General features: G+C 45.9%; 1 protein-coding gene across 6 annotated transcripts in view; it reads right to left on the bottom strand.

Annotated features, from left to right (window-relative positions):
• The window catches only part of ANK1 (ankyrin 1), a 451795-nt gene that overhangs the window by 228633 nt on the left and 210872 nt on the right, over positions 1 to 12290 (bottom strand). The window contains exon 1 of one of the 6 annotated variants that reach the window (XM_063931758.1): positions 4011 to 4117. The exons of the other annotated variants lie outside the window; for them this stretch is intronic. Coding sequence (XP_063787828.1) covers positions 4011 to 4022 — 12 coding nt within the window. The 5' untranslated portion in view covers positions 4023 to 4117. Of the gene's footprint in view, positions 1 to 4010; positions 4118 to 12290 lie in introns of those variants that run through there. 6 annotated transcript variants of the gene reach the window in all.

Raw genomic sequence — 12290 nt, 5'->3', positions numbered from 1 at the left:
GCAGATACAGCCACAGTGGCACACAGAATATAGGCATGCCTTATATCGGTTTAATCAGCAGAAGCTGCTTCTGCATCCTAGCCATATAGCAATGCAAATAAGATGCATTTTCGGAAAAAAAGGCACCCGACATTTCGCCAAAAAAGGCATCTCCTGCTGCATGGCGTATTGAGGCAAGATGCATCTGTATAGAACCAAAGGCAGAGGTCACAGTATTAGTAACCGTGAAGTGCTGTGTGCGGGTGGGATGGTTGTGCAATAGTGTTCGTCATATATGTAAGGGGCATTATGTGTGTCATGTGTATAAATGCATTAATAATGTGTGGCATATGTGTAAGGGACATTACGTGTGTCATTATGTGTATAAGGGCATTAATAATGTGCGGCATATGTGTAAGGGACATTATGTGTATAAGGGCATTGGTTGGCATAATGTGTAAGGTGCATTATGTTTATAAGGACATTAATAATGTGCTCTATTGTGTGGCGTAATGTATAGAAAGGGCACTACTGTGTGGTCTTTTGTGAATAAAGAGCAATATGGTGTGGTGTCATGTGAATAAGGAGCAATTCAGTGTGATGTTATGTGAATAAGGGGCACTACTGTGGAGGAATAACGTATATAAGGTAAAGTGGTACTAATGTGTGATTTAACGTGAATTAGGGACACTATCGCATCATAAAATGTGAATAAAGTTGCACGATTGTGTGGCCTAATTTGAACTGGGGATACTATTGTGTGGCCATGCCCCTTCCCAGCAAGAAATTGCCCCTTTGTGGGCTGTGCGCTGAATGTGTGCATTGTTCCTATACATGTAGGGGGTAGGAGCACAAAAATAAGGATTGCTGTAGGTGTGGGGTGATGGTGCTGGGAAAGGGGTGCAGGGGCAGAGGTGGAACTAGCAGCGGTGCGACTAGCAGCGGTGCTAGGGGGCACCAGCCAAAAACTTGCGTAGGGCATCTTATTGGATAGGGCCGGCTCTGCATGTACTGGTGAAAAATTGAGGCCTAAAGTTTAGGTTGAGTTGCACGTATCTTCATTGCAACTCAAAATACTTTGCAAGTACTGTATGCAGAGTAAGTGGATCTTGATGCTGCTCATATAGATTCTGCTGGCATCATCATTATGCTGATGATGATGACTGTTTAAAAAAAATGTACCTTCCCTATTAACCATCACTACTGTTAAAGCCTGGACTGGTTTCCACTAATGCAGACGGCCAACAAATGTGTGTGTGTGTGTGTGTGTGTGTGTGTGTGTGTGTGTGTGTGTGTTGTGTGTGTGTGTGTGTGTGAATCACATTTCTTACAGAATTATATTGATATTTGAAGACATATTTAGGTGCATTCCTGCCCCTGGATGGGTTCACTACGATATGCCGGCGGTCGGGCTCCCGGCAACCAGCATACCGGCGCCGGGAGCCCGACCGCCGGCTTATCGACAGTGTGGCGAGCGCAAATGAGCCCCTTGCGGGCTCGCTACGCGCGCCACACTATTTTATTCTCCCTCCAGGGGGGTCGTGGACCCCCACGAGGGAGAATTTGTGTCGGTATGCCGGCTGTCGAGCTCCCGGCGCCGGTATGCTGGTCGCCGGGAGCCCGACCGCCGGCATACTGAAGACCACCCCCCTGGATTGCAGCCATAACCCCAATATCATATAAAGTAAACATGAAGGTATTAGCCAGTGGGTGTTTGGTTAATCTTAATTTCATTTGAATAAGGTGTAAAAATCAACCTTTTTCACAGTTGTTAAAGGACAGTTTGGCATATTAATAATTTCTAAATTTAATTATGTCAAGAATCATTAAAAAATTCTAAAAGGAAAATATTTACCATTAGTTATCTGTGACATACGTGTATGTTACAATGCAGTGTCACTGTGACCCCACCCTTCACTCTGCTCACATGTGATAAGAGAAGGGTGGCGTGTGACATGGCATGCAGATCACGCTCCATTTACAGCCCATACAGAACAGCAACAACTTATATCATGATAAATAGTGTATGCTGTACCAGAACCTTCTCTACTGGACCTGAATATCCGGAGTGTATACAATAATGACAGTATCAGCACATGTACATTCCTGCAACATCCTATGTGTGTACACAATACTGGCAATGCCACCTTCTGCTTGGTTCCCCTAATATCTCGCTGGTCTTTGCCAGGTAGATGTCACAGAATGAAACAAGAAAAAGAGATTACAGCCGATTTATTCCTGATACTGTATTTCCAGGGGGATTATATAAAACACAGGGTGGTGAGAAACAATCTGAAATCTAATCTAATGATAATTTACTATAATGTGTAAGGGAGATTGGGCTGCCAGTTTCCCAACCTCACATTTATGTTCTGTGGAGGGGAGATTGGGCTGCCAGGTTCCCAACCTCACATTTATGTCCTGGGGGGGGGATATTGGGCAGCCAAGGTTCCCAACCTCACATTTATGTTCTGTGGAGGGGAGATGGGGCTGCCAGGTTCCCAACCTCACATTTATGTTCTGTGGAGGGGAGATGGGCTGCCAGATATCCGACCTCACATTTATGTCCTGCGGAGGGGATATTGGACTGCCAGGTTCCCAACCTCACATTTATGTTCTGTGGAGGGGAGATTGGGCTGCCAGGTTCCCAACCTCACATTTATGTCCTGCGGAGGGGATATTGGGCTGCCAGGTTCCCAACCTCACATTTATGTCCTGCGGAGGGGATATTGGGCTGCCAGGTTCCCAACCTCACATTTATGTCCTGCGGAGGGGATATTGGGCTGCCAGGTTCCCAACCTCACATTTATGTTCTGTGGAGGGGAGATTGGGCTGCCAGGTTCCCAACCTCACATTTATGTTCTGTGGAGGGGAGATTGGGCTGCCAGGTTCCCAACCTCACATTTATGTTCTGTGGAGGGGAGATTGGGCTGCCAGGTACCCAACCTCACATTTATGTTCTGTGGAGGGGAGATTGGGCTGCCAGGTTCCCAACCTCACATTTATGTTCTGTGGAGGGGAGATTGGGCTGCCAGGTTCCCAACCTCACATTTATGTTCTGTGGAAGGGAGATTGGGCTGCCAGGTTCCCAACCTCACATTTATGTCCTGTGGAGGGGAGATTGGGCTGCCAGATATCCGACCTCACATTTATGTCCTGCGGAGGGGATATTGGGCTGCCAGGTTCCCAACCTCACATTTATGTTCTGTGGAGGGGAGATTGGGCTGCCAGGTTCCCAACCTCACATTTATGTTCTGTGGAGGGGAGATTGGGCTGCCAGGTTCCCAACCTCACATTTATGTTCTGTGGAGGGGAGATTGGGCTGCCAGGTTCCCAACCTCACATTTATGTTCTGTGGAGGGGAGATTGGGCCGCCAGGTACCCAACCTCACATCATAACCTTTACGGTGTTTGCTTATTAAGGTATAAAGTACTGTACTCTGGAGGGCTGCTAGGTACCCAACCTCACACCATATACTTTACAGTGTTTGCTTAATAAGGTAAGAAGTAATGTCTGTGGAGGGGAGATTAGGCTGCGAGGTGCCCAACCCCACATCTCCTCACATCATATACTTTATGTACCCGGGAGGGGTGATTGGGCTGCCAGGTGCCCAAACTCACATCTCCTCACATCATATACTTTACAGTGTTTGCTTACTAAGGTATGAAGTACTGTACTGTGATGGGGAGATCTGGAACCCATCCTAAGCCTCAAATATTTGAAACCTATTGATTACCTATATATAGTAAGGTATAGGTTTCCAGTAAGCATAGAGGAAAAAATATAATAGCAAAGCCAATCAAAGTATTTTAAGCTTAATTTATAGTAATTCTGCCAAATAGAAAAACACCAATGTTATATTTTAAAGTCTATAGAAGGTTTGAGCATTACACATAATAATTAATGACCGTGCACTCAGTCACAAAGAGAGAGTTTTATTATGTCCTGAGAAGCTAGCCTCTGGCATCCAGCTTGCCATGCAGTGTTACACCACCATTTCCACCAGTGATTGCTAGCTAGTATCACTCACCTTAATGAACATAGTGACACAGAGAGGTGTCTGTCAGCCTCGGCATGTGTCTCTGGTCGCCTTGTCTTGCTGTCTCTCCTGCACCTTCTGACTCTATATTAGACAAGAGCCTCTTTTGCTATCTCTGTCTGCAGCCTCTCTCACTATCTGGCAGAGCAGGCACTGTATAGCCCCTGCCCTGATCTCCTCCTCCCTAACTTTTTCTGCCTCCACGGGCTGTATGTATGTACCTTGCTTCACTTGTGCTAGTAAGAACATAGGGGGTCATTCCGAGCTGATCGCTAGCTGCCGTTGTTCACTGCGTAGCGATCAGTGAAAAAAATGGCTAATCTGCGTATGCACCGCAATGCTCACGCGCGTTGTACAGGTACAAAGTCCTTTGTGGTTTTGCACTGGTTCTAGCGACGATTCCAAACGCACAGCCGATCGCAAGGAGATTGAGAGGATGAGGGCGTTTCTGGGTGTCAACTGGCCGTTTTCTGGGAGTGTTTGGAAAAACGCAGGCGTGGCCGGGCGTTTGCTGGGCGGGTATCTGACGTCATTACTGTGTCACTCGTCGCAGCAATCATCGCACAAAATAAGTAACTACAGGGCTGATCTTGTTTTGCACAAAATGTGTTTGCAGGTGCACTGCTGCACAGGCGTTGCACTCCTGCAAAGCAAAAATACACTCCCCCGTGGGCGGCGACTATGCGTTTGCACGGCTGTTAAAAACTGCTAGCGAGCGATCAACTCGGAATGACCACCATAGATATAACTGGATAATAGCTGAGCTGATCGGTAGTTACATAGTTGTTACAGCAATGTGTAGCCATGTCACATCTGACACCCACAGTGTGAGGATGCAGGTTAAAGTAATTAGAAACACAATTCTGTGATTGCCAGACTGTTTGTTTTCTATCCTGTCATGCCACTGGCATATCTATAATGGGTGCAGTGTGGGGCCCACGCCGCACACACTGCACCCATTTATTCTAAACTTACCTTTCCGGCATCCATCGGTGACTGTGTGTGGGTCCCCTCCTCTCCTGTTGCCGTCACCGCCGCCGCTAGCGCACTGAGCCCTACAGACTCTACAGCGCATGCGAAGGACTCCGAAAAAATGGTGCTGCAGCCATTTTTCGGAGTCCTGAGCATGCGCTGTAGACTCTGGCTCTGTGCCAGAGTCTTAGCGCTGAGAGTGCTGACAGCGGCGGTGACGGCAACAGGAGAGGAGGGGGCCCACACACGGAGTCTGCACACAGGTTCCCTCCTCTCTAGAAACGCCGCTGGATTATGCCTATTAGTTTAGTCGGGGTTTAGCAGCTTTACAAGGCTAAACCCGACACTAATGTGCGCGATCAGCGCGATAGGGGACATCAATTGTATATCGCCCCCTGCAATTTCCCGTCACTTTAGACGGGAGATCAGGGGTGATAACATTTGATTTCCCCCCAGTATCTCCTACATAAGACAAACTAATGCAGAATACTGTAGTCCAGTGGTTCACAAACTATTTATAAAACTTTTTTGTAAATCACGGCGCCGTAGAGTATCAGAATTTTTGTCACTGCACCCCTAGGCCAAAAGTTTCTATTGATAAATTTAGATAGAAATATTAAATTAATTGTGTTTATATGTCATCCAATTGTGAGATGAGGGACAAGATTTCATTTTGTTTGTCCGCATATCTTATGATTGCCAGCCACCAGCACTGCAGACTCATGAATGGTGAGTCATGACTAGTGGCAATATGCTCATATAATTATTTTATGGCATGTGTTCTAGAAAATATTGCATATTTTCTGAGTGACAATCAGGTGGAACTCCATGTTTAGAATTACTAAATTAACAAATTCAACCAAACCATAATGTTGATTTGTGGTAATGATTTATTTTACTGAGGCTGGGTACACACTATGCGAAGTGTACCCAGTCTGACATCTATCACTCTGGGACGTGGCATCGGCTAGTGCATACACACTAGCCGATGCCGGCATCGACACATCGTTAGCGGCGGCTGGTGCTCCATTCAGCAGCATAGCCCCGCTAACGATATCAACAAATTGCCGAACATGTTCCGCTGACTAATAATGTTGACGACGTGCAGAAGTGGACATCATCACTGAGATAGTGCATACACACTATACGATGTGAGCAATTTATCATTAGGAATCGCCTTGTAATGACAAATTGTCCATAATATCGCATAGTGTAGACCCAGCTTAAGTTTTATATATTGTTTTTGCTTTTTTCTTCGAATGTGCCGTGCAACATTTTGTAGTAAGCATGCATTGCCAGCATTATACTGAACAGAATCCTTCAGTCCCAGAACTCAGATAGAGCATCCACAGTATATAGTATATATACACTGCTATAATTTTATATAATTGGTGTACCTTGGGGTACGAGTTTGGTAGCCTTAATCTATAGGGACATTTTTATTAGAGTTACTTTGTTGTACTTTCACCCCTTTTAGCACCTATTATTATTTTGTACAAGGCATGTCTGTAACTTATTTATTATTTATTTATTTATTAACAGTTTCTTATATAGCGCAGCAAATTCTGTTGCGCTTTACAATTGGAAATAACAACGATATAACAAAACAATGATATAACAAAACTGGGTAATAACAAACAGTCATAGAGGTATGAAGGCCCTGCTCGTAAGCTTACAATCTATAGGGAAATAGTCATGGATATACAAGGAAAGGTGCTATCTATTGCATAGCTGTCCACCAGATTGCAAAGGTTCTTGGTGGGCTGTATGATATGGTCATACAGCAATGATGAACCGGAAGGATGAGAAGACATGTGAGGGTATGTGTGGACTGTGCAGAGTGGATGCAATTTGATAGGAAGGTTTATGAAAGTTATGTGGGCGGTTCTGGAATTTGATACGCTTGCCTGAAGAGGTGAGTTTTCAGGGAACGCTTGAAGGTTTGTAGACTAGAGGAGAGTCTTATTGTACATGGTAGGGCATTCCACAGTGGGTGCAGCCCGATGAAAGTCCTGCAATCGTGAGTGGAAGCGAGTAATGAGTGTGGATGAGAGACGCAGATCTTGTGAAGAGCGAAGAGGTCAGGTTGGAAGATATTTTGAGATAAGCGAAGTGATGTACGTTGGTGTAGTTTGGTTAATGGCCTTGTGTGTGAGTAAAAGTATTTTATATTTTATATTGAATACGGTAGAATACAGGTAACCAATGGAGGGACTGACAGAGTGGATCTACAGACGATGAACGTCTAGCTAGGAAGATTAGCCTCGCGGCTGCATTCAGGATGGATTGTAGTGGTGAGAGTTTTGTTTTTGGAAGACCAGTTAGGAGACTATTGCAATAATCAATGCAGGAGATAATGAGAGCATGGATTAGAGTTTTAGCAGTGTCTTGTGTAAGGAATGGTCGTATTTTGGATATGTGTTTTAGATGCATATAAAATGATTTTGAGACAGATTGAATGTGGGGAACAAAGGACAGATCAGAGTCAAGGATGACACCTAGGCAGCGAGATTGTGGGGTAGGGTAGATTGTCGAGTTTTCAACAGTGATAGAGATATCAGGTTGGTACCTACTATTGGCCAGTGGAAATATAATTAACTCTGTCTTTGAAATATTAAGTTTGAGGTGGCGAGATGTCATCCAAGATGAAATGGCAGATAGGCATTTAGTGACATGGCCCAATACAGATAGGGACAAGTCAGGGGAGGATAGGTAGATTTGAGTATCATCTGCGTACAGATGATACTGAAATCCAAAAGAGCTGATTAGTTTAACAATAGATGAGGTATAGATAGAGAAAAGCAGAGGGCCCAAGACTGAGCCTTGCGGTACTTCAACTGAAAGTGGTAGCGAAGAGGAGGTAGATTCAGAAAAGCAAACACTGAAGGAGCGATTACATAAGTAGGATAGGAACCAAGAAAGGGCTGTGTCTTTAAGACCTAGGGATTTTAGTGTTTGTATGAGAAGAGAGTGGTCAACAGTGTCAAAGGCAGCAGATAGATCTAGGAGAATAAGTAGTGAGTAGTGGCCTTTAGACTTCATAGTGACCAAATCATTAACCACTTTAGTCAGTGCTGTCTCTGTGGAGTGTTGGGAACGGAAGCCTGACTGAAGTGGGTCCAATAAATTGTGTGAGTTAAGAAAGTGTGTGAGTCGAGTGTAGGCAAGTCTCTCAAGTAGCTTAGAGAGACAAGGGAGCTGAGAGATAGGGCGGTAGTTTCAGAGAGAGTTAGGGTCAGACTTTTGTTTTTTTTTAAATGGGAGTAATCACTGCATGCTTGAAGAGTGAAGGAAAAATACCAGTAGGGAGAGAGATTACAGATGTTAGTTAAGGTAGGGATGAGCACCAGAGACAGAGCTTTAATTGTTTGTGAGGGTATAGGATCAAGAGGAGAGGTAGTAGAGAAGCAGGATGAGAAGAGTGATGATACTTCATCTTCATTTGTGGGATCAAATGAAGAGAGTGCCAGATGGTTCAGGTAAAGAACTGAGCAGGTCACTGGCTGCCGAAGAGCATAACATTTCATCTCGGATCTTATCAATCTTCTCCTTGAAGTAGGAAGCAAAATCTTGTGCCTTGATAGTGGCTAGTGGGGAAGGTGGGGGAGGATTCAGAAGTGATTTAAATGTATTAAAGAGTCGTTTGGGGTAGAGGCTTGAGCAGAGATAAGAGTTTGGAAATATGTTTGTTTGGCAGTGTCCAGAGCATTTCTATAAAAGTGATAGACAGTCTTATATTTGACAAAGTCACTTGAAATACGAGATTTACGCCACTGACGTTCAAGTTTACGTGTGAGTTTTTGTAGTTGTCTTGTTAATTTAGAGTGCCATGGTTGACATCTAGGTCTACGTGGAGTGTGATGAGTAGCTGGAGCCACTTCATCAAGGGCTAGTTCTAGAGTCTCGCTCAGGTGTGATACAGCCATCTCAGGAGAGGTGAATGCAGAAATAGGTGAAAGCAGTTTTTGGAGTGAGGTGGAAAGTTCTTGAAGATTAATTGTGTTAATATTTCTGCGGGTTTGAGGAGGATTGGATGACTTCAGCAACACAGAGTTTGAATTAATGGAGGAGAGCATGCAGGTTGATAAGGCTGTGATCTGAGAGGGGGAAAGGAGTGTTAGTGAGTTCAGAAACGGAGCATAGGGGGTCATTCCGAGTTGTTCACTCGCTAGCAGATTTTAGCAGCATTGCACACGCTAGGCCGCCACCCTCTAGGAGTGTATCTTAGCTTAGCAGAATTGCGAATGAAAGATTAGCAGAACTGCGAATAGAAAATTCTTAGCAGTTTCTGAGTAGCTCGAGACTTACTCCTACACTGCGATCAGCTCAGCCCGTTTCGTTCCTGGTTTGATGTCACATACACGCCCTGTGTTCGGCCAGCCACTCCCCCGTTTCTCCAGACACTCCCGCGTTTTATCCTGGCACGCCTGCGTCTTTCCGCACACTCCCAGAAAACGGTCAGTTTCCACCCAGAAACACCCACTTCCTGTCAATCACACTCCGATCACTTCAACGATGGAAATTCTTAGTTCAGACGTGAGTAATTCTACTAAGTTTTGTGCTAAAATACTTAGCGCATGCGCACTGCGTACCATGCGCATGCGCATTTTCGCCTTGATCGCTCCGTTGCGAAAATCGGCAACGAGCGAACAACTCGGAATGACCCCCATAGTCTGGTGAATACTAGATCAAGGCAGTGGCCCTCCCGATGAGTAGAGGAGTCAGTCCATTGGGAGAGGCCGAGAGAAGAGGTTAGAGAGAGTAGTTTGGAGGCATGACAAGCAGATTTTGGACAATCAATAGCAATATTGAAATCACCCATGATGATGGTGGAGATGTCAGGGGATAGGAAGTGAGGGAGCCAGGCAGAAAAATCTTCCAGAAATTGTTTGGGATACCCAGGTGGGCAATAGATAGCTGCAACACGCAGAGAGAAAGGAGAGTAAACCCTGATGGTATGTACTTCAAATGATGCAAATGTGAGTGATGGAACCTGTGGTAGAACAGTGCAGGGCCGAAACTAGGGGGGGGCTAGGGGGGCAGGCGACCTGGGCGCCAGATTGGAGGGGGCGCCGAGACCCCCTAACACCCGCCGCGGCACTTACTTTTAAAAACCCCCTTCTCCCGAGTGCCCAGCTCGGGGGGCGGGGTTTTGCGGAATGACGCGATTGCGTCGTGACGTCACGGCGCAAACGCGTCATTCCACGAAACCCCGCCGGAGGAGGGAGAAGGGGGAGCCCGGAGCCGCGCAGACGAGGAGGGAGAGGCGGCTGAAGAGCGGCGAGAACCGCTTCAAATGTAAGTCAGCCCCTCTCCCTTCCTCTCTCTCTCTCTCCCTCCACCACCTGCCGCAATGTGTAAAATGGGGACCTGTGCCTGCCGCTATGTGTAAAATGGGGACCTGTGCCTGCCGCTATGTGTAAAATGGGGACACTTGCCAGCGTACTGTGTAAAATGGGGACCTGTGCCTGCCGCTATGTGTAAAATGGGGACACTTGCCAGCGTACTGTGTAAAATGGGGACCTGTGCCTGCCGCAATGTGTAAAATGGGGACACTTGCCAGCGTACTGTGTAAAATGGGGACCTGTGCCTGCCGCTATGTGTAAAATGGGGACACTTGCCAGCGTACTGTGTAAAATGGGGACCTGTGCTTGCCGCAATGTGTAAAATGGGGACACTTGCCAGCGTACTGTGTAAAATGGGGACCTGTGCCTGCCGCAATGTGTAAAATAGGGACACTTGCCAGCGTACTGTTTAAAATGGGGACCTGTGCCTGCCGCTATGTGTAAAATGGGGACACTTGCCAGCGTACTGTGTAAAATGGGGACCTGTGCCTGCCGCAATGTGTAAAATGGGGACACTTGCCAGCGTACTGTGTAAAATGGGGACACTTGCCAGCGTACTGTGTAAAATGGGGACCTGTGCCTGCCGCAATGTGTAAAATGGGGACCTGTGCCTGCCGCAATGTGTAAAATGGGGACCTGTGCCTGCCGCAATGTGTAAAATGGGGACACTTGCCAGCGTACTGTGTAAAATGGGGACCTGTGCCTGCCGCTATGTGTAAAATGGGGACACTTGCCAGCGTACTGTGTAAAATGGGGACCTGTGCCTGCCGCAATGTGTAAAATGGGGACACTTTTTCCTGCCGCAATGTGTAAAATGGAGACACTTTTTCCTGCCGCAATGTGTAAAATGGGGACACCTGTCTGCCGCAATGTGTAAAATGGGGACACTTGCCAGCGTACTGTGTAAAATGGGGACCTGTGCCTGCCGCTATGTGTAAAATGGGGACACTTGCCAGCGTACTGTGTAAAATGGGGACCTGTGCCTGCCGCAATGTGTAAAATGGGGACCTGTGCCTGCCGCAATGTGTAAAATGGGGACACTTGCCAGCGTACTGTGTAAAATGGGGACCTGTGCCTGCCGCAATGTGTAAAATAGGGACACTTGCCAGCGTACTGTTTAAAATGGGGACCTGTGCCTGCCGCTTTGTGTAAAATGGGGACACTTGCCAGCGTACTGTGTAAAATGGGGACCTGTGCCTGCCGCAATGTGTAAAATGGGGACACTTTTTCCTGCCGCAATGTGTAAAATGGGGACACTTTTTCCTGCCGCAATGTGTAAAATGGGGACACCTGTCTGCCGCAATGTGTAAAATGGGGAATGGGGACACTTGCCTGTCGTACTGTGTAAAATGGGGACACTTTTTCCTGGATATGAAATTTATGTTAGAAAAGGCAGTTTCTCAGGTAAAAAAGTTCTGAAAGAGATATATATATATATATATATATATATATATATATATAATATTTTTATTCATTTATTTTTTATTTTTTCTATTTTATTTTATTATTTTTATTTATTTATTGTAAAATATTTTTTTTTTTGCGGGGGGTGGGGGTGGGGGGGGTGTCAAATGACTACCTTGCCCCGGGTGACAAAAATCCTAGTTTCGGCCCTGAACAGTGTATGCGAAAGATTGGGAAAGTAATAGTCCAACTCCTCCTCCTTTATGGTTACCAGGCCTGGAAGTGTGTGTAAAGTGGAGACCACCATGTGACAGTGCTGCAGGGGAGGCTGTGTCTGATTGTGTGAGCCAGGTTTCTGTTATAGCCAGCAGATTGAAGTTGTTAGATATGAAGAGGTCATGAATGGATGTTAATTTGTTACAAACAGAACGTGCATTCCATAAGCCACATTTTAGTGATTTGGAGGGTGATGGAAGACATGTGATGTTTAAGAGGTTAGCTGGAATTCTATGTTGCTGTGAATCAGGTGAATGTGAGTGACGCAAGTGGT

Source organism: Pseudophryne corroboree, chromosome 6 (genome assembly GCF_028390025.1).
Source record: "Pseudophryne corroboree isolate aPseCor3 chromosome 6, aPseCor3.hap2, whole genome shotgun sequence".
NCBI classification, from domain to species: domain Eukaryota; kingdom Metazoa; phylum Chordata; class Amphibia; order Anura; family Myobatrachidae; genus Pseudophryne; species Pseudophryne corroboree.
The sequence above is the reverse complement of the archived record's forward strand: the minus strand, read 5'-3'. Positions and strand labels throughout refer to the sequence as shown.